Source organism: Coregonus lavaretus (genome assembly GCF_964263955.1).
Source record: "Coregonus lavaretus genome assembly, chromosome: 24".
NCBI lineage: Eukaryota > Metazoa > Chordata > Actinopteri > Salmoniformes > Salmonidae > Coregonus > Coregonus lavaretus.
The window spans coordinates 2,866,386-2,890,289 of record NC_140011.1 but is presented as its reverse complement, the minus strand read 5'-3'; the positions used below and the strand labels follow the sequence as shown (position 1 = coordinate 2,890,289).

The window sequence follows — 23,904 nt, the reverse complement described above, 5'->3', positions numbered from 1 at the left end:
GGCTACCACAGCATTCTGCAGTGATATGCCATCCCATCTGGTTTGGGTTTAGTGGGACTATCATTTGTTTTTCAACAGGACAATGACACAACACACTTCCAGGCTGTGTAAGGGCTATTTTACCAAGAAGGGGAGTGATGGAGTGCTGCATCAGATGACCTGGCCTCCACAATCCCCCAACCTCAACCCAATTGAGATTGTTTGGGATGAGTCGGACCGCAGAGAAAAGGAAAAGCAGCCAACAAGTGCTCAGTATATGTGTGAACTCCTTCAAGACTGTTGGAAAAGCATTCCAGGTGAATCTGGTTGAGAGAATGCCTAGAGCGTGCAAAGCTGTCATCAAGGCAAAAGGTGGCTATTCGAATTAATGTCAAATATAAAGTATATTTTGATTTGTTTAACACTTTTTTTGGTTACTACATAATTCCATTTGTGTTATTTCATAGTTTTGATGTCTTCACTATTATGTAGAAAATAGTAAAAAATAAAGAAAAACCCTTGAATGAGTAGGTGTGTCCAAACTTTTAGAATGTACTGTTTAGTAAAAACGAATGCAGTAAGCAACAAATATCAACATTTGTATTTGTTGCTTACAAATTCAAATGTTGGGGCGGCAGGTAGCTTAGTGGTTAAGAGTGTTGTGCCAGTAACCGAAAGGTCGCCGGTTCTAATCTCCGAGCCGACTAGGTAAAAAATATGTTGATGTGCCCTTGAGCAAGGCACTTAACCCTAATTGCTCATGTAAGTCGCTCTGGATAAGAGCGTCTGCTAAAAATAAAATAAATAATAATTGTATTTATTATGGATCGCCTTTAGCTGCAGCAGCTACTCTTCATGGGGTCCGGCACAATTAAGGCAGTTATACAATTTGACAATACATTCACAACACATTAAGTGTGTGCCCTCAGGCCACTACTCTACTACTACATATCTACAACACAAAATCCATGTTATCGTGTGCATGTGTCTATGTTTGTGTTGCTTCACTGTCCGCGCTGTTCCATAAGGTGTATTTTTATCTGTTTTTTTAATCTAAATAAATAATTTTACTGCATGCATGAGTTACTTGATGTGGCTGTCCCGTGTAGCTCAGTTGGTAGAGCATGTCGCTTGCAACGCCAGGGTTGTGGGTTCGATTCCCACGGGGGGACAGTATGAAAATGTATGCACTCACTAACTGTAAGTCACTCTGGATAAGAATGTCTGCTAAATGACTAAAATGTAAATGTAAAAATGTGTCCGAGCTGTGTGCCAGTAGTTTAAAAGACAGCTTGGTGCATTCAACATGTCAATACCTCTCACAAATACAAGTAGTAATGAAGTCAATATCTCCTCCACTTCAACCAGGAGAGATTGACATGCATATTATTAGTGTTAGCTCTCTGGGTACATCCAAGGGCCAGCAGTGCTGCCCTGTTCTGAGCCAATTGCAATTCTCATAAGTCCCTATTTGTGGCACATGACCACACGACTGAACAGTCCCATGTAGAGCATGACGCTTGCAACGCCAGGGTTGTGGGTTCGATTCCCACGGGGGGCCAGTATGAATAAAATAATAATAATGTATGCATTCGCTCTGGATAAGAGCATCTGCTAAATGACTAAAATGTAAAATGTAAATGTAGTCCAGGTGTGACAAAACTAGGGCCTGTAGGACCTGCCTTGTTGATAGTGCTGTTAAGAAGGCAGAGCAGCACTATATTATGGACAGACTTCTCCCCATCTTAGCTACTGTTGTATCAATATGTTTTGACCATGACAGTTTACAATCCAGGGTTAATCCAAGCAGTTTAGTCTCCTCAACTTGCTCAATTTCCACATTATTCATTACAAGATTTAGTTGAGGTTTGACAAATAGGAAGATAGGGCAAATAGGAGTGGCAATATCATCCACTAATATCCTCAGTAATTTTCCATCTAAGTTGTCAGAACTCAGTGGCTTGTCATTGTTGATAGACAACAATAATTTGTTCACCTCTTCCACGCTCACTTTATGGAATAAAAAATTACAATGCTTGTCTTTTATAATATGGTCAGATATATTTGGATATGTAGTGTAGTGCCAGCATTTGTTGCTGTCATGCCTAAGTTTGCTAAAAGTTGTCAAGGAAAAAATCCTTAAAATACAGTGGGGGAAAAAAGTATTTAGTCAGCCACCAATTGTGCAAGTTCTCCCACTTAAAAATATGAGAGGCCTGTAATTTTCATCATAGGTACACGTCAACTATGACAGACAAATGGAGGAAAAAAAATCCAGAAAATCACATTGTAGGATTTTTAATGAATTTATTTGCAAATTATGGTGGAAAATAAGTATTTGGTCACCTACAAACAAGCAAGATTTCTGTCTCTCACAGACCTGTAACTTCTTCTTTAAGAGGCTCCTCTGTCCTCCACTCGTTACCTGTATTAATGGCACCTGTTTGAACTTGTTCTCAGTATAAAAGACACCTGTCCACAACCTCAAACAGTCACACTCCAAACTCCACTATGGCCAAGACCAAAGAGCTGTCAAAGGACACCAGAAACAAAATTGTAGACCTGCACCAGGCTGGGAAGACTGAATCTGCAATAGGTAAGCAGCTTGGTTTGAAGAAATCAACTGTGGGAGCAATTATTAGGAAATGGAAGACATACTGATAATGTCCCTCGATCTAGGGCTCCACGCAAGATCTCACCCCGTGGGGTCAAAATGATCACAAGAACGGTGAGTAAAAATCCCAGAACCACACGGGGGGACCTAGTGAATGACCTGCAGAGAACTGGGACCAAAGTAGCAAAGCCTACCATCAGTAACACACTACGCCGCCAGGGACTCAAATCCTGCAGTGCTAGACGTGTCCCCCTGCTTAAGCCAGTACATGTCCAGGCCCGTCTGAAGTTTGCTAGAGTGCATTTGGATGATCCAGAAGAGGATTGGGAGAATGTCATATGGTCAGATGAAACCAAAATAGAACTTCTTGGTAAAAACTCAACTCGTCGTGTTTGGAGGACAAAGAATGCTGAGTTGCATCCAAAGAACACCATACCTACTGTGAAGCATGGGGGTGGAAACATCATGCTTTTGGGCTGTTTTTCTGCAAAGGGACCAGGACGACTGATCCGTGTAAAGGAAAGAATGAATGGGGCCATGTATCGTGAGATTTTGAGTGAAAACCTCCTTCCATCAGCAAGGGCATTGAAGATGAAACGTGGCTGGGTCTTTCAGCATGACAATGATCCCAAACACACCGCCCGGGCAACAAAGGAGTGGCTTCGTAAGAAGCATTTCAAGGTCCTGGAGTAGCCTAGCCAGTCTCCAGATCTCAACCCCATAGAAAATCTTTGGAGGGAGTTGAAAGTCCGTGTTGCCCAGCGACAGCCCCAAAACATCACTGCTCTAGAGGAGATCTGCATGGAGGAATGGGCCAAAATACCAGCAACAGTGTGTGAAAACCTTGTGAAGACTTACAGAAAACGGCGACAGGGCGGCAGGTAGCTTAATGGTTAAGAGCATTGTGCCAGTAACCGAAAGGTTGCTGGTTCTAATCCCCGAGCCGACTAGGTGAAAAATCTGTCGATGTGCCCTTGAGCAAGGCACTTAACCCTAATTGCTCCTGTAAGTCGCTCTGGATAAGAGCGTCTGCTAAATGACCAATTTATTTATTTTTATTTAAAACGTTTTACCTGTGTCATTGCCAACAAAGGGTATATAACAAAGTATTGAGAAACTTTTGTTATTGACCAAATACTTATTTTCCCCCATAATTTGCAAATAAATTCATTAAAAATCCTACAATGTGATTTTCTGGATATTCTTTTCTCATCTTGTCTGTCATAGTTGACGTGTACCTATGATGATAATTACAGGCCTCTCTCATCTTTTTAAGTGGGAGAACTTGCACAATTGGTGGCTGACTAAATACTTTTTTTCCCCACTGTAGTTGGCAATATGAGCCATCTGATTCAATGAATGATGGAGCAGAATTTGCCTTTTTGCCCAAAATGTCATTTAAGGCGTTCCAAAGCTTTTGACTATCATTCTTTGTCATTTATCTTTGTTTCATAGTGTAGTTTCTTCTTCTTTTTATTCAGTTTAGTCACATGATTTCTCAATTTGCAGTACGTTTGACAATCGGTTGTGCAGCCAGCCATTGCTTTTGCCTCTCAACCATACAATTGTTCAATTCCTCATCAATCAACGGGGATTGAACAGTTTTTACAGTCATTTTCTTAATGAGTGCATGCTTATTAGTGACTGGTATAAGAAATGGCATAATAGTGTCAAGAGCAGCGTCTGGTTGCTCTTCATTACACACCACGGACAAACAAATATTATTTACATTAACAACATAGGAATCACTAAAAAATGTATTGTATGACCTCTTATACACTATATTAGGCCCAGCCAGATATGGCTACTATATTGTGATCACTATATCCATTGGACTTGGATACTGTTTTAAAGCAAATGTCTGCAGCATTAGTTAGATGTGATCAATACATGTTGATGATTTCATTCCTGTGCTGTTTGTAACTACCTTGGTAGGTTGACTGATAACCTGAACCAGGTTGCAGGCACTAGTTACAGTTTGAAGCTTTCTCTTGAGTGGGCAGCCTGATGAAAGCCAGTCAATATTTAAATCACCAATCTCTGTTGATATCACATACATTATCAAGCATTTCACACGTTATCCAGATACTGACTTCCCACCAGAATGGGCTTTAGGTGAGGCAGGTGAACCTGTAGCCAAACTACTTCAACAGTATTTAACATGAGATCCTCTCTAAGCTTTACAGGAATGTGGTTCTGAATATAAACGGCCACACCTCCACCTTTGGCACTTCTGTCCTTTCTGTAGATCTTATAACCATGTGTTGCTACCACTGTATCTTTAAATGTGTTATCTAAGTAAGTTTCAGAGATTGACAGAATATGAATGTCATCTGTTACTGGCAAATTATTGATTTTATGACCCTTGTTTCTTAAGCTACATATGTTAATGTGGGCTATTTTTAGCACTTTTCTGGGATGTTTCATTGTTTTTATTGCTTTACTGGGAAGCTTAGCAGAGGCAGATATGCTCGTTTTATTATGATAGTGCAGGGTGAGCTTCACACACTGGACTTCCTAGTAGGGAACACCGCCTCAGTGTTAACAGTATCACTCTGGTTCATAGGCACATGATTACTGCATACAATAGCTGTGGGATCAGCAGAGGCATTCAGGGCAGTAAGAGGGACCTAAACTAGGTTACTTACATTGTGTCTTCCAACGCTTCTGGGATAATGTACATTTGCTGAAGCATTATGACAACTCAGCGACACAATGGTAGGGATGAAATGAGCTGGGGTCATTGATAAGTTATTGTCTCAACGCAGCCTTATAATGCTGTGAAAGGATCAATGAACCCAAATGATTTGGGTGGATCCCATCCTCATTATAATACGAGCTTTGTTTCCAGAACAAATCAAAATTGTCAATACATGTTACACCCACAGAGCTGCAATAGTCTCGTAGCCAGTTATGGAGAGCTAAAAGTCTGCTGAAACGTTCAATGCCACGATTTAGGGAGTGCAGAGGGCCAGAGATTATGGGGTGTTGGTTGGTGTCAAGTAGTGACCCAATCAGTTTTTAAAAATCCATCTTCAGCTGTTCTGAGTTGCCCTTCATAATGTCATTGAATCCCAGATGAACTATGATAGACTCAATTTCCTGTTGCTGGTTTTAAATGTTTGGGAGCAGCTTATTGAGGTCCTGTACTCGTGCTCCTGGATAGCACAACGTTTTTGCTCCAGGGACAGAGACATTTCTCACCATTAAACTGCCCAGTACAATGGCCGGAGAAGGGAATGGTGAAATCCCCCCATTCCCACCCCTCACACAATTCGTTGAGTCTTTCACAGGCACTCGAAAAGCAGGATAGGGTAAGCCCGCTGCTACCGGCGATATGTCCAGACCTCCCACAGCAGGCAGTGCCCTGTCAGATCCAGAGAGAGGGAAAGGAGACGAACTCGACAACGAAGCCGTTTGAGTCAGCACCGCCGTTGTAAACACAGGCAATCCCAGCAATGAAGGCGCAGGTACATCAGGCACCAGTGCAGCGAAGTTATTCCTTATGTCAATCTTCTCCGAACCTCTCGCATTCACTCCCGTCCACTTAGCAGCATGACACTGCCTTCAGTTTCCACGAATTGTGGCATGGGACCAGCGCTGATTGGAACATTCCTCTTGCTGTTCTCGGTCTACTTCACTACAGGATGGAGGCGCAGAAGCAGATGGAGACAATTTCCTTGGCAGGCAAGTTCCAGGTAGCACAGGCCATTTGGATAGGGACAGATGACAAGGCGGGGAAACATCCATCAGGCCTGAGCGGCGTCCAGTCATACGAATTGAGAAAGAGAAAGTTCCAATTTGCGTTTTCCCAATAAGTTCGTGCAGAATTGAAGTTTGTTTGCTAAGCATAGCCACCTCATTCCTGTAATCCTCCGCTAGCAAACAATTGCCGCATCGGAACTCAGGTTTTTCAATATTGTCCCGGACAAGAGCGTAATAAACACAGCTTCTACAGTGTTGGAAACATTTGTTAGCTATTCCAGGCGAAGGGAGCTCCATTGCAATCTAGCTAGCTAGCTAGCTAGCTGGCTAGTTGGTAGCAGGTGTTGACATAGATATCCGAGTTCTTAAGTTCCGAAGTTTTCGGCGTCGATTCGGTGTCCCCCGACAGCAGCTCTACACCAGTCTGGAAAGAGTGATTTGACCTGCCAAAGCATCAATTGTCCTGGGCCCGGTTTTCCAATAACGAGGGAACTCAGATTTACCAGTGTTTTAACGATGAATCTTTCCTACAATGGCCAAAGATGTAACATGCTTTCCCCAAAACACCACGCAGAGAGAACATTCACTAAGTGCGTCGTTAAGACGTGGCAATACTGATAGGACCGAAAGAAAGGCAGTGCTGCTCTCGGCTCAGCTATCTCCATTAAAATCTTACCTTAAAATTATAATTATTCAACAATAGGCTACTGACGACGGATCAACTCCTAGAAGGATAATATCACCTATGGCTGCAAATATTGAGGCTGCTTATTCTAATGCTTACCCTACAATAATGCACTATATCAAGATTTGGCACATCATTGTGCACGTTGTTAAACATCATGAAATATACAGACGCAAGAATTACAGACAGTAGCCAACAATTAGCAAAACAGAAATATTATGGAATTAGATAGGCCTATGTAGCTTATATTGTAGGCTATTTATATTTTAATGCTGTCGTATCAGTTTTCATTTTCATCCTTCACTTGTTTGTAACAATTGCAAAGACATTGGGAAACTTTGTTTTGCTACTCAACTTTGTTGTGAAGTTATCGGCGGTCACATAGAGACAGATGAACATTGATTCAATGTTTAGCAGAGCTCTTCTGTGTACAAGGTGAGTTGCTGTACGAGTTGTCTGAGGCAGTCGGTAAATAACGAGTGTTTTCAAATGCAACTTTAGTAATGATGGTGTTGGGAAACAGATCAGAGACTTAAGGATGCTCCTACGAAGGTTCTAGCAATGGATTTACTGAAGCCTTAAGATGCTTTTGAGAAACCGGGACCCATGTCGTCCAAAAAGTTATAGTTTTGACTCATCTGTCCATAGAACATTCTTCCAAGAGACTTGATGATCATCCAGGTGCTTCCAGGCCAACTTGAGTCAACGTTTTGGATGAGATGGGTCCCATTATGTCTGGCGAAAACCAAACACTGCATTCCACAGTAAGAACCTCATACCAATGGTCAAGCATGGTGGCGGTAGTGTGATGGTTTGGGGATGCTTTGCTGCCTTAGCACCTGGACGACTTGCCTTAATAGAATGAACCATAACTTTTGCTCTGTATCAGATAATTCTACAGGAGAATGTCAGGCCATCTGTCTGTGAGCTGAAGCTGAAGCGCAGCTGGGTCATGCAACAAGACAATGATCCAAAACACACACTAAAGTGTACATGAAAATGGTTAAAAAGCAACACATTTTAAGTTCTGTAATAGACCAATCAAGAGTGGGCCAAAAATCCTCCACAGCGATGTGAGAGACTGAACAACAACTACAGGAAGCATTTGGTTGCAGTCATTGCAGCTAAAGGTGGCACAACCAGTTATTGAGTGTAAGGGGGCAATTACTTCTTCACACAGGGGAATTGGGTGTTGCATAGCTTTGTAAATTAAATCAATTAAATAAGCATTTTGTCATTCATAAACTCAGGTTCCCTTTATCTATTTAACCTTCCCAAGTTATCTCACGTCACCCCGCTCCTCCGCACACTCCACTGGCTTCCAGTTGAAACTCGCATCTGCTACAAACCATGGTGCTTGCCTACGGAGCTGTGAGGGGAACGGCACCTCCGTACCTTCAGGCTCTGATCAGTCCCTACACCCAAATGAGGGCATTGCGTTCATCCACCTCTGGCCTGCTGGCTCCCCTACCTCTGCGGAAGCACAGTTCCCGCTCAGCCCAGTCAAAACTGTTCGCTGCTCTGGCACCCCAATGGTGGAACAAGCTCCCTCACGACGCCAGGACAGTGGAGTCACTCACCACCTTCCGGAGACATTTGAAACCCCACCTCTTTAAGGAATACCTGGGATAGGATAAAGTAATCCTTCTACCCCCCCCCCCCCCCCCCCCCCTTTTTTTAAAATAATAATAAATAATAATAATAAACAAAACAAAATAAAAAATAAACATTGTAAAGTGGTTATCCCACTGGCTATAAGGTGAATGCATCAATTTGTAAGTCGCTCTGGATAAGAGTGTCTGCTAAATGACGTACATGTCAATGTAAATCTAATATTAGGTTTTGGTTGAAGATCTGATAACATTCAGTATCATATGCAAAAATAGCGAAAATCAGAAAGGGGGCAAATACTTTTTCACGGCACTATATCTACTGCTGTACATATCATTCTTAGTATATCTTGTGTATATTCATTCAGTGTATATAAGTATAGATTGCATTTGGATTACTGTTACAGTGCTATTTAGGTTAATTGGATTTGTTCTGACATTTCAAGATTTCTTGTGTTTTTTATTTATTTACATTTGATTATTTGTGTACTTGTTTGACATTTTACTGAATTGTTAGGAGCTAGAAACGTAAGTATTATTTCGCAGCACTCGCTGTAACATTTGCTAAACTGTGTACGCTACCATTAAACTTTGATTTGATTTAAAGCAAAATGGCCGACCCTGTCTTTCTCTGGGGAGTAGGACAGACAGAGAGAGGGAGAGAGACAGAGAGAGGGAGAGAAAAAGAAAGAGCAAGAGGAAAAAGTGAGAGGGCCCTCCCTGAGGTGATGCGGGCTACCCTACTCACCCGAGCTAGCCAAACAAACAGGTAAATAACTACTCTAGAACTTCCAAGTGAAAGAGAATAGAAGAAAGAAAGAGGGCCCGGCCATTTAGGTGATCTGGAAGTTCCATATTGGCCTAATTGTATAAGCTAGCAGCTATCAGTCCATGCGTACAGAACAAAGATGGCTTTGCCAAGTTTCACCCCCATGCAGCCCAGAAACAAAGCTCAGAATTAGGGTAAGGGTGCTGATTCCAAAGCAGTATTCACGTGACTTCAAAATAAACTCTGAAATATATGCATGGGTTTGAATTATTGTTGTGTCTAGTGTACATTGTGGGACTAGTAAACTAAAAATCAACGTGAAAAGGATTTGAACTGATAGTCTCCCAGTGAGCAAAATTGGTTTAAATAAGTATTTTCAACCAAACATCCATATTTTCAAAGTCTTGCCCTTATAGGGCTGACTACTGTGTGTGGATCCTGCATCTGAGACTGGTTAGTCTAGTAGACATCTAACAGCTGTGGATATCGACAGGAGGAAGAGAGAGGGAGAGAGGTGGAGAGAGAAAGATAACGAGATGAGGAGAGGGGGGATGAAACGAAATGAAGATAAAAATAGAATGGCAGACATCAAACAAGTGAGAAAGAAAAAGAGAAATAGCAGAAAGACTGAACGAGAGAGACAGATTCTCACAATAGTGTAGTGATTTTTGTCAAGATTTATATTTTCTGAACCTTCAAAAATAGGAATAATCAAGCAAACATAGTCTCTAGTTTTTTAACACAAATAGGCCTTACTGACCAAGGTCCATCTTCCAGCATACACATTAGGGCTGTCCCCGACTAAAAAACATCTTGGTCAACCGAAAGTCGTCTGTTCTTTCGACCAATCGATTGCTCAAAATCTTTAAATGTGTATTTTTCCATTACAGACACACCCTATGTGTTTTAATAAAATCAACTATGTGCACTGAGCTTGTCTGATGCTTTAAGCTTACAGTTTGATGCCACAAGAGGGCACCAGAGATCTAGATAACCAGAAGGGAAAAAAACTTAACCTGACCCAACTATTCTCCTCCCGCTCATGCTGGCTTTCGCAGATTCTGCCATCACTCTCCTGAAGTTGCCGGTAACAGGCTACACGAGGAGTCGGCAACCTTTATAATGTGGAATGCCAATGTATCTTACAATCTCTACCGATCTGCGTGCCAGTTCTGGTTTTCATATGCACGTTTTGTGAAAAAAGTTCAAATTAATTTATAATAACGTCTTCATATCTCAAAATTGTTGTCATGTGGTTAATCAAATTATATCCAAATCTAAATTAAAATGATACTTTTTAAGTTTGTAACTTCTATTGCCACTATGTAAAAATAGCCTCCATAAAGCCAACAAATAAAAACATTGCAGCCTGCAGGTAGAAAATATCCTGATTAAAAATAAATATCCTATAAATCACATTGGCTACACATGGCCTGTCTGCAAAAAACTTGAAACAGTGTATCAACTATTAACTTGGGTCCCGCCCAAAGCTTGGGCTTGTGAACTTGCAACATTGTATAACATATCCTGGGCCCTCAGTTTTAAGTGCCAGTGAGCTCGGGACAGACACAGCTGTAGGCTATTTGCACAAGGGATAAGAAGCAGTGCTTGACTTGGGCAGGAGCTCACCGGAGCTGAGAACCAGCACCTCAAATGTTCGACTATTTGAGCTCCTGTTCCTCTTATACAATATTAGCTCAAAAGTATTCTGGAGCTCCTGCACCTAAATATAAACAGTACCAGCGCTCAAAATGAGTACCGGAACCTATTTCAGTCCAAGTCAAGCACTGATAAGAAGCCTATTTTATGACATTTCCACTGATTCAGAGCATGACATTTTTCTCTTTCACGCTGAGTGGTTATCGAAAGGGAGAGAGCTGGAAAGATTTTTGAGGAACTTATTGTAATTCTCAATGGATGTAAAAACAGACTTTGTTTGCTTGCTGTTTGAGGTGAAGAAAACATTACTTTGAGAAGCTCCACAGGTCATTAGTGGTGGTGCGTTAAGCCAATCAGAAATACTATCAGATCCCCAAATTTGGCACATTTATATGCCTACATTTGCGCGCAGGCCAGGTAGCCTATAGGCCTACTTCTATGCGTGCGCATCCTTACTCAACATTGACAGGAGCGCTCCAAACAAAAGACAATTACTAAATTGACAGAACTCATAAATGGAAATAATGAACCAAAAGTTTTTTCTCACAGCTTTAGCATCGGTTGTGCACCCTGCAAACAATGTATCCACTCCGACAATGAAAACAGGAAGACTGGAATAATAGTGAATGCATTAAAATAAAATTAATTAATTAACGTCACCAAAGTAACAAACACTGTAGATTAGAAAATAAAGGAAAGTATTCAGACCCCTTGACTTTTTCCACATTTTGTTACGTTAGAGAGAGCCTTATTCTAAAATGGATTTTTTAAAAATTTTTATAAAATACTCAGCAATCTACACACAATACCCCATAATGACAAAGCGAAAAAAAAAAAAATGACCCTTTGCGATGAGACTCGAAATTGGGCTCAGGTGCATCCTGTTCCCATTGATCATCCTTGAGATGTTTCTACAACTTGATTGGAGACCTCCTGTGGTAAATTCAATTGATTGGACATTGATTGATTTGGAAAGGCACACACCTGTCTATATCACATCCCACAGTTGACAGTGCATGTCAGAACAAAAACCAAGCCATGAGCTCAAATGAATTGTCCATAGAGCTCCGAGACAGGATTGTGTCGAGGCACAAATCTGGGGAAGGGTACCAAAAACATTTCTGCAGCATTGAAGGTCCCCAAGAACACAGTGGCCTCCATCATTCTTAAATGGAAGAAGTTTGGAACCACCAAGACTCTTCCTACAGCTGGCCGCCCGGCCAAACTGAGCAATCGGGGGAGAAGGGCCTTGGTCAAGAACCCAATGGTCATTCTGACAGAGCTCCAGAGTTCCTCTGTGGAGATGGGAGAACCTTCCAGAAGGACAACAATCTCTGCAGCACTCCACCAATCAGGCCTTTATGGTAGAGTGGCCAGATGGGAGCCACTCCTCAGTAAAAGGCACATTACAGCCTGCTTGGAGTTTGCCAAAAGGCACCTAAAGACTCTCAGACCATGAGAAACAAGATTCTCTGGTCTGATGAAACCAAGATTGAACTCTTTGGCCTGAATGCCAAGCGTCACGTCTGGAGGAAACCTGGCATCTGGCACCATCCCTACGGTGAAGAATGGTGGTGGCAGCATCATGCTGTGGGGATGTTTTTCAGCGACATTGACTGGAAAACTAGTCAAGCAAAGTCAGGCAAAGATGAACGGAGCAAAGTACAGAGAGATCCTTGATGAAAACCTGCTCCAGAGCTCTCAGAACCTCAGACTGGAGAGAAGGTTCACCTTCCAACAGGTCAACGACCCTAAGCACACAGCCAAGACAACGCAGGAGTGGCTTCGGGACAAGACTCTGAATGTCCTTGAGTGGCCCAGTCAGAGCCCGGACTTAAACCAGATCGAACATCCCTGGAGTGACCTGAAAATAGCTGTGCTGCGACGCTCCCCATCCAACCTGACAGAGCTTGAGAGGATCTGCAGAGAAGAATGGGAGAAACTCCCCAAATACAGGTGTGCCAAGCTTGTAGTGTCATACCCAAGAACACTCGAGGCTGTAATCGCTGCCAAAGGTGCTTCAACAAAGTACTGAGTAAAGGGTTTGAATACCTCTGTAAATGTAATATTTCAATTTTATATTCGTAAAAAATTAGCAAACATTTCTAAAAACCTATTTTTCCTTTGTCATTATGGGGTATTGTGTGTAGATTGATGAGGGAAATAAACAATTTAATCAATTTTAGAATAAGGCTGTAACTTAACAAAATGTGGAAAAAGTCAAGGGGTCTGAATACTTTCCGAAGGCACTGTATGTAATGGGGAATTGATATACACTAACAATCTAACGCAAACAATTCACACTAAGAAGTTATGAAACAATGACTATTCACAAATTGGCGGGAGAGAGCGCACTCTGGAGAGAGAAGTGCATCGTGTATCTGGGCGCATAGTCGATCCGACCTCTGCATTGGCCGTGCAGCATTTACGGTGATATGGCCTCAGCAGAAGTCAGGGCATTTATACTTCTTGCGCTTAGCGATGTGGTACAGAGCTCGATTTGGCCTCTGTATGCCTCTGGAGGCTCCGCAATTGTCACACCTTCCATATGGAGCTTCCAACCACTTTTAGTCTAGGCCTCTGCAATGGATTAGTTCACTGAGATGGGTGCAAATAAATAAATAAATAAATAAATAAATAAATATATTTGTTACTGCTCGACTAAAACAATATCGGTCGACCAACAGGCTAACGACAAAACAATCAACCAGTCGACTAATTGGGGTCAGCCCTAATACACATCAATAAAAATTAGTAGAGAGGAGATTGGGTGGCCTCTAGAGCACATAGGAATTACTAGTCAGAGACAAAACATTGAGGTTAGAGTGATTGGATTTCAAAGCACACGAGTGATGGGATATCCGGGAATGTTTTCCGGGCATTGCCCAAATCGTTGGTGGCTTGGCTGTCTAACCCCTGGAGATACTACAGCTGCTGCTACATCAGAGTGACATGAGTGCACACACATACACGCACGCACACAGACAAAACTAGATCCACATAAATACACACTCCCTCACTCTAACACGTGCACACACACACAGTCAGACCACATTCTCTGGTCTTGAAGTGGCTGTCCGCCCTGGGACTTGAAGTGCTGTCGGTTCACTCTAGGCTCACCACCCACACCAAGGCCCAAGTCAAATGGCCATCTACAAATCGTGCACTCTGCCTATGGACCTGAGTGGCAAGTAGTGTTATTGGTGGACAGCAGAGGATTACTTGGTAGGACGTAGGGTGATCATGCATTCAGTGGGTGTGTGTGTGAGAGAGACTTTGAGAAAGTGTGCGTGTGTGTATGCGTGTGTACGTGCGCGTCACATGTCTGTGGCCTGAACAGAGAACATGGCCTGACTTGTGCCCACGGACAATGGGCAAAGCCACTGGCGAAGGTACAGTCAAAACTACTCAGAGTCAAGAGTCCAGTGTGCCCTCTGTCCTTTACTTTACTTTACTGTGCTTTCCTGTCCTGTACCTCCACTGTTTTCCAATGCTACTCTCCCTTAACCTTTTCCCTGCTGTGATAATGCAGAATATACAACTATAGAACAAAGCAGTAACAATTGACTTCCAAACAACATGTATAATGCATTGTGATGACCCCCCCCCCCCCCCCGAACACACAATCCTCTGTTGTCTGAAAAAACATCCAAGTTCAATGGTGCCGACAGTGCACCTTGTGGTGCACCAGGCATATAGAATGGATCTCTCTCGCTATCTCTCTCAATTCAATTCAATAGACTTCATCGACATGGCAAGTTAAATAACTTACATTGTCAAAGTACACGTATAAGAAAAGTGGTCGGACCAACAGCAATAATAAAACAATAACACTAATAATAGTAGTGGAAATTGAATTAACATTAACAGCAACTACAACAACAATGGTAATGAGAATAAACATTTATAAAAGCAATATTGTTAGGCCAGTCTCAACATGACTGAAAAGCTGCATGGTGGTTGTTACAGTGTAATAGGAAATGCAGCTATGTCTCTATTTCTCCCAAGGGGCAGAGTGAGCTGATGTAAAAGAGTAGATCTCGCACACGCTCTAGCTCTCTCCGCTCTCTCTCTCTCTCTCACACACACAAATACAGGGGTCTCACCTGAGGATGCAGTAGCAGCTGTGGGCCACTGATGAGAGGCGGCAGAAGCCGAACCGCTGCTTGCTCTCGATGTCTGTCAGCACAAAGGTGAAGTTCTGGCCCACTTGTTTCACCAACAGACTGAACCACACAGAGAAGGGGGGAATCAATTTTACATTTTAGTCATTTAGCAGACGCTCTTATCCAGAGCAACTTACAGTTAGTGAGTGCATACATTTTCATACTGGCCCCCCGTGGGAAACGAACCCACAACCCTGGCATTGCAAGCACCATGCTCTACCAACTGAGCTACAGGGGACTATCAATCTAATTGATCCATAAAGCACTTTTTACATCATCAGTTAAGACCAAACAGAAGCAGGAGCACATTGATAAGACCGACATGGAGGTAGAGACAGAAAGAGAGGTGAGAGAGATGGAGCAGGAAGAGAAAGAAAGAAACAGACAAGACAAGCATTTTCAGACATGGCTACTAGTTTAACCCAAAGCGGTGCCCTTTAAAGTGCTTTCTAAATAAAGCTTTCATCATTATTGCTAGTGTTACTATCATTATAAATATTAGCATCATCTTTACACATGTAGCGTACACAGTCCATTTAGGAGTGCTGGTAGCTGAATGTCTGTGCTCCACCCTACAGAAGTGAATGGCAGTCTGGATGGCATGGCATTGCCAGTGGCTGGGGTGACAAGCCTGCCCCCTTAATCAGTGTGTCGCACGGATAACTATACAGTGCCTTCAGAAAGTATTCATACACCTTGACTTATTCCACATTTTGTTGTGTTAAAAGCCTGAATTCAAAATTGATGAAATTGATTTTTTTTTTCTCACCCATCTACACACAATACCCTATAATAGGGTTGAATGGTGGGAACCTGGTTACTGACATTTACCGGGATTTACCGCCCAAAACCACTCCCTTTTCCCAGGATAAATAACTGCGAGAAACCGGTAAATTATATAATAAATTATTGAAATGAACAACATGGCGTGAAATGGAACTGTTAAATTATATGCAATGTCTAAAACTGGCATCTCTACGGCCTCTGCATGGTGAATCAATGCTCTGGGTGGGGAGAGACAACCCATCTCAGTATGGAGCGCAGTTCACAATGCATGTAGACCTATCATCTCATCATAGTAACTTTTTTTCTTGTGACAGGTAGCCTACATTTGCTGCAGCAAAGTAATATAAATATTATATATATATGTGCGTCTTCTCTCTCTCTCTCTCTCTCTCTCTCTCTCTCTCTCTCTGTCTCTCTCTCTCTCTCTCTCTCTCTCTCTCTCTATTTCTCTATTTCTCTCTCTCTCAATCTCTCTCTCTCTAATAAATTCAACACCGTATTAGCCTTATATTTACAGTAGCTTGTGAAAGTATTCAGGCCATTCCAAGACATTTAAATGTTTCCCCTTAAATCACTTGAGTGTTGCTTTAGCAGTATGCTTAGGGTCATTGTCCTGCTGGAAGGTGAACCTCCGTACCAGTCTCAAATCTCTGGAAGACTGAAACAGGTTTCCCTCAAGATTTTCCCTGTATTTAGCGCCATCCATCCTTCTATCAATTCTGACCAGTTTCCCAGTCCCTGCTGATGAAAAACATCCCCACAGCATGATGCTGCGACCACCATGCTTCACTGTGGGGATGGTGTTCTCGGGGTGAAGAGAGGTGTTGTGTTTGCGGCAGACAGAGTTTTCCTTGATGAACAAAAAGCTCAATTTTAGTCTCAGCTGACCAGAGTACCTTCTTCCACATTCCTTTTGGCGAACACCAAACGTGTTTGCTTATTATTTTCTGTAAGCAATGGCTTTTTTCTGGCCTCTCTTCCGTAAAGCCAAGCTCTGTGGAGTGTACAGCTTAAAGTGGTCCTACGGACAGATACTGCAATCTCTGCTGTGGAGCTTTGCAGCTCCTTCAGGGTTATCTTTGGTCTCTTTGTTGCCTCTCTGATTAATGCCCTCCTTGCCTGGTCTGTGAGTTTTGGTGGGCGGCCCTCTCTTGGCAGGTTTGTAGTGGTGCCATATTCTTTCCATTTTTTAATAATGGATTTAATGGTGCTCCGTGGGATGTTCAAAGTTTCTGATATTTTTTTATAACCCAACCCTGATCTGTACTTTTCCACAACTTGTCCCTGACCTGTTTGGAGAGCTCCTTGGTCTTCATGGTGCCGCTTGCTTGGTGGTGCCCCTTGCTTAGTGGTGTTGTAGACTCTGGGGCCTTTCAGAACAGGTGTATATACTGAGATCACGTGACACTTAAATAAAGTACACCTGTGTGCAATCTAACTAATTATGTGACTTCTGAAGGTAATTGGTTGCACCAGATCTTATTTAGGGGCTTCATAGCAAACGGGGTGAATACATACGCACCACTTTTCCCTTATTTATTTTTTAGAATTTCTTGAAACAAGTATTTTTTTTTTCATTTCACTTCACCAATTTGGACTATTTTGTCCATTACATGAAATCCAAATAAAAATCAATTTAAGTACAGGCTGTAATGTAACAAAATAGGAAAAACACCAAGGGGGATGAATACTTTTGCAAGGCACTGTAGCTAATTAATTATGGGTTATGCATAATAAGCCTCTAACTTATAGCCTCTGTCTCTTGCGCAATAAGCAAGCACCTGTGCTCTGCTGGCCTCTCCTTAAAAAACCCTCCTTAGCTCTTGGAGTCCCATGCAGGAAAAGCTAGACTAGAATAGCTTGCTGGACATTATTTTTTTTTTTTTGCATTTCTTATACCAATAGACTATTCAAGAGGGACACAATATCTTTTTTGCTGAATGTTAAATAAAGCAGCCAATAGAACTCACGGGTAGTTTGAAAGAAGAGCAAACGCGTGATGGCTGTAGGCTACAGCAATTATTTATTCAGACCCAAAACCATTCAATCTTCGTGAAGAGAAGTGAAAGCCTTCATCATCTAATTCTAGTCCTATATTATTCAAGGATGTCATTAGAATTAAGATAAAGACAACCAAACTTATTTCATTTAACTGTTCAAAGCGAGGAAGGAATGAAGCAACAATAGAGAGAAAGAGGAGGTAGGCTGATAACATTAGGGGAAATATTATAAAAGGTATATATGTGTCAGCCTACTAATTATACAAATAGACCCTATTATATAAAAAAAATTTAAAATAACATTCGCTAGCCTATATATGTAAATTTGTAGGCCGCATGTGTTGCACCAGAACAGCATGTAATCTTCTGCTTTATCATGGATTGAACGATGTGCGCACTTCTGGTCCATATACTACAATACAATACAATACAATACAATACAATACAATACAATACAGTACAGTACAGTAATATAGTTCACACTCAAAAAGATTAGCCTACTGGAGCTAGTTTAATTTATTTACCCAAGAAAGCATATAGCTAGCTACATCTATGGGCTTTTCTGTTGTGCGTAATGTGCAGTAGCCTATATTATATACGTACAGTGCATTCGGAAAGTATTCAGACCCCTTCCTTTTTTCCACATTGTTACTTTACAGCCTTATTCTAAAATGGATTCAATTGTTTTTTCCCCCTCATCAATCTACACACAATACCCCATAATGACAAAGCAAAAACAGTTTTTTATAAATTTTTGCACATTTATTACAAATAAAAAACTGAAATATAACATTTACATAAGTATTCAGACCATTTACTCAGTACTTTCTTGACGCAACTTTGGCAGTGATTACAGCCTTGAGTCTTCTTTGGTATGAAGCTACAAGCTTGGCACACCTGTATTTGGGGAGTTTCTTCCATTCTTCTCTTCAGATCCTCTTAAGCTTTGTCAGGTTGGATGGGGAGCGTCGCTGCACAGCTATTTTTAGGTCTCTCCAGATATGTTCGATCGGGTTCGAGTCCGGGCTCTGGCTGGGCCACTCATAAATTCTCGTCAGTTATTTACATAACATAATAAACAGATCGTAAACAAGGTTATAATGAAAGTCAAAATCACTGCATGTAAGTTTTGTTTTACATGTGCTCAAGCTCTGGAAGGCTGTGAGAGGAAAACAGATCATGATGAAAGTAAGAGGGTGTAAGCTAAAAATAATTGGATAGGAGGTATAGTGCAGCAACAGAGTAGTCATCGATGGTATAAAGTGGTTTTACTTACATTCTCATCACCAGCTTTCTCGAACACTGACATTACTATACACAACTACACAACTATAATCTCATCACCTGACAGTAAAAGTGGAAGAGTTGCAGTTTTGCACACTTATTGCACACACAGTTCCACTTAGTTTTTCACCAAGAACTTGATTGGTGAAATGTGTTGTGATATGTGATGGTCGGAGTGAAAATCTACAGGAGAATAGATCTCCAGGAAGATGGTTGGTGACCACTGCCCCTACACACACTACAAAGGTGTCTTCAAATAGTCATACAGTCATACACAGATAAACATAGCCCCTACCCATTGACAATTCCTACTAATTGGTTATAGGGCACGGTTTAACCACTACATTCTCAGAAAAAAAGTAATAGCACAGGGGTGATGTGCTGCCAGTACTTAGTATGGGTGAGAAGTCGGGCTGCAGAGTTTTGAACCATTATGGAGGGAGCTTGTGTTGATGTCAGAAAGTAGAGTGTTACAGTAGTCTACTTGTGAGGAGATGAATGCATGAATGAGGGTTTTAGCAGCAGGACCGGAGAGGGAGGACATCTGGAGATGTTGTGGAGGTGGAAGTATGAGGTTTTGACAGTCTGTTGGATGTGGTGGTGGAAGGAGAGGGTGAAATCCAGGATGATGCCAAGGTTGCATTTGTGTGGGGAGGGAGAGACAATGGGGTTGTCGATGGTGATGGTTGCCAACTTTGAGTGTGGATTTGGTGCCTTGTCTGCAGAAAGAAATGGACAGACAAACAAAATATAAGATGCAATACATCTAAATCACTAATTTCCATACCATAATTTGCTATAAACCTTTTACATATTCACTGCCCTCTTACACAACACCTTTTGACTTATAGAATGTGGTGACATAAAAATATTTATTCAGTAAATTAGAAAGATTAGAAAAAATGGGCAAAAAAGATTTGGCTGTCCAAGAGGGCTGGCTACCTAAAATTCAATGCAGTCCCCTCAATCTTAACTAGCGAGCTAAAGTTATACCACATCTCAAGTCAATCTGGCAACATCACAATGATGACAAAAGGTTTTTCTATTAATTATATGCCTCCTGTCATTGTGATTTCAAATCACACTTTTGACAATCTTCATCAGCGCCAATCGAGAGAAGAACTTTCAGTTGGGCATCAGTCTTCAGAAGAACGTTCAAAAATGAACTGTGCAACCCATGAATAGCATGTCCTTTACTTTTAATAATAGAAGAATAACTATCTAGACACTTACTTCTTGAATGGTTGCTGTCGCTGATGGATGGGATGGAGGATAAAGCAGCTGGCAAATCCACGTGTGTATACAGCCTGATTTGCAATGCTGTCAAATGCGAAGTGAACTTCTCTGGCCGAATCAGACGAATTGATTGTTTGGATGGGAAAAAAGTGCAAAGAAACATTTGCTGCTTTGCAGGCAGCAATGGCACAATTTCTCTTGCTTTTGCTCATTTCTTTCAAGTAGGAAGTAAATCCAGAAATATTAATATAACAGATTAACAATCATGGTCTAAAATAATCAGATCACCGTGTGACGTTATGTGACGGGACAAAAACTCCAACCCACCTGATCACACTGAAATTCCATGCATTCTATTCAAACAGCTCTTACACAAAAAGGGCGTTATCATAATTTTCAAAATTTCTGAGTGTTATTTCGACCTCAGTGTGGAAATATCATTTTAAAAAACAGAACAAGTACATTTTTAAATGCACTGCCCCTTTAATGCTAAAATGCTAATAACCTCTTAACCAAGTGGGGGAACAGGAGAGAGCCTAGTAAAGAGACAAGACTACCCTAGAGGGTGGTGTCTGTGTGTGTGTGATGGGGGTCTAGGACCAAAAACTGGCTGTGCAGCATTAAAAAACAACAAGAGGGGAGTGTGTGCGTAAGTGTGTGTGTGTGCTTTAGAACAAACGTACCTGTCCACACTGAAGGGGAAGCAGAACTTGGGGACTGTCTGAAGAGTTTCCTGTGGAGGGAGGGAGAGAGATCATTTATACATCTAAAGGGGCCTATACTGTAATTCTAAGTAATAACATACCATTTAACAGGGCATGATGAAGGGCATGATGAAGACGAGAGACAGATGAAGGCAGAGAGGAGAGAGGGAGGAGAAGGAATTGGCCGGGGGGATCAGCATGGTGCAAAGGGAGAGGGGGAGAGCGGATAGAAGGCTGGCAGGCAGGGGCTTTGCCTGGCCTCCATCACCCTCAGCTGTGGCCCTCGAACACAGGGAATCAGGCACCCCCGGATTAGGGCCCTGGGACTAAGGGGAAACTAACAAAGACAGATAGAGGGGGCGGGAAAGAGAGAGAGAGGAAGAGCAAAAAAAAGAAAAATAAGAGAGAAATAGAGATGGAGTAACAGAGATCTGTGATAGAGCAAGACGTGAGGAAAAAAAGAGGGGAAAGGAAGATAAGGTGGAGGGGTACAGGGAGGCAGTAATGGAGAGAGAATAGACAAAGCGAGAGAGACTGAATCATAGTGGCCAGGAGAGCTCAGATGAGGAACTAGCAACTAAGCCCGACAACAACAGCTCAGGCCAACCCTCTGCTAGCTGGGGCTTATGTTTGTGGAAGGTAGAGGAGAGAGTCATGTCCAGCCACGGTGCTCCCTGATGGATTACCAGAGACGTGTTGAGGCCCTGGCGGAACCAGCAGGAGGGACAAACCAGAGTGCCAGGCAGCAGAGGGCTTCTAGCCTACAGTCCCCTAGGATATCTACCCTAAGGTGGACTCAGCCAATGACTAGTCGCCATGGCAGCAGATGAGGGTGACTAGGTGGCGCTTGGTGGGCGAGGCACTGGGTCTCCGGCTTTGGGGCCACCGTGGGACAGGTGGTGGTTCAGGTGTGGTGAAAAACACTATCTCAAAACACAGTGTGAGATAACAAAAAGGACAGGAGTGATTAGAGTTCACTTCACAGGAGTGAATATAGTTCAAGAGAGGGAGGAGCCACTGGTGCTGCTGATGTAACTTAATTATTGTCATGACACAAACACACGCACACGTTCATGCTCATACGTTTACACAGACATGGGCACGCACACAAACACAGTTTATTTAAAAAAATGTCACACACACCTTATGAAACTGAGCAAGTCAAGCATGGCTCACACAGGCATACTTGACTTGGACCCTACAAGGTGTCAAAAGCGTTCCATAGGGATAATGGCCCATGTTTATTATTCATTGTTGTTGTTGCATTGTCGAGAAGGAACATGCAAGTAAGCATTTCATTGGAGGGTTTATACCATGTGTATCCCGTACATAAGACAAATAAAACTTGAAACGTAATCTCATCAATTATGATCTGAAAGGCCAAACTGATCCTTGATCAGCACTTTTACTCTGAGACACTTTATGGATACGGGCCCTGAACCCTCATGACAGGTAAGGAGATCTGACTTGACACAAACCTCAATTCTAGGTCTAATCGCTAGCCGAGGTACCTAGATAACAGTTGAAATAAGGGTTTGAATGAAGTGTTCTCTCTTGGGTTTGATTCCCTGATCTAAAAGGGCAAGGCTGGGCCTCCCGAGTTGTCTAAGGCACTGCATCACAGTCCTAGAGGCGTCACTACAGACCCAGGTTCGATCCCGGGCTGTATTACAACCAGCTGTGATCGTGAGTCCTATAGTGCGACGCACAATTGGCCCAGCGTCGTCCGGGTTAGGGGAGGGTTTGGCCGGGTGGGCTTTACTTGGCTCATCGCGCTCTAGCGACTCCTTGTGGCGGGCCGGGCGCCTGCAGGCTGACCTCAATCATCAGTTGAATGGTGTTTCCTCCGACACATTGGTGCGGCTGGCTTCCGCGTTAAGCAGGCAGGTGTTAAGAAGCGCGGTTTGGTGAGTCATGTTTCGGAGGACGCATGACTCGACCTTCGCCTCCCGAGCACGTTGGGGAGTTGCAGCGATGGGACAAGATCGAAATTGGGGAGAAAAAGGGTGTAAAATACACACACAAAAAATAAATAAAGGTCAAGGCTAGGCCAGTGGTTATCTGAAGGTTATTGACTCACTCCCATGACTAACATTGGCTTACGGAGCTGGCCCGTTTTTATTTCACAACAAACAGTTCCAGTCAGGGGCTGAGTTACTGAGGAGGACTGAACACACACACACCTGAGGAAATTTTATAATAAAAAATATGGTACAAAATGGAATGTATAATTCTCCTACCATCATTAGAAAAGTATTCCCCAAAAAAAAACTATTCCGGAGACTCAGGAGGGAGGGCTGGAGACCATAGGATCCAATCAGGCTCGTATAATTGAATTACTCTTTGTTTTATTAACAATGCGGAAAGATATTAAATGTAAAAAATCTGTATTATGTGATTGAGTGCTTTTTTATAGGCTTTTCTTACCCATTGACATAGGCCTAAATGAAGAGTGTATTATGTTCTGTTCTCATCTTTATGTCAATTGATTTAGGCTCTTCTGACTCTTGGACCTATCCCTTCCGTTCCACCGAAGTCTGGCTTACACAAGGCCCCCAACAGAAACACAATACAGAAAACTCCAGGGACCTTACCCTCTCAATTCCGTTTCCAACTAATAGGAGGGGAGGGGGATGCTTCATTTGTGGTGTGCACCTGCACAGTCTCCAACTCTCTCCTTCAATCTATCCATCAAATAATCACTCCT

At 42.3% G+C, this 23,904-nt stretch overlaps 1 protein-coding gene across 1 annotated transcript in view; it reads right to left on the bottom strand.

Moving 5' to 3' along the window:
- LOC311099362 (DENN domain-containing protein 1A-like) overlaps positions 1 to 23,904 on the bottom strand; it is a gene marked incomplete at its 3' end in the record, with an annotated part of 209,290 nt that overhangs the window by 107,559 nt on the left and 77,827 nt on the right. Inside the window, exons 4-5 of the mRNA XM_084140078.1 lie at positions 21,177 to 21,226; positions 15,128 to 15,247 (exon numbers count right to left, since the gene is read on the bottom strand). Of these exons, the coding sequence (XP_083996204.1) occupies positions 15,128 to 15,247; positions 21,177 to 21,226 (170 nt within the window). The remainder of the gene's footprint in view (positions 1 to 15,127; positions 15,248 to 21,176; positions 21,227 to 23,904) is intronic.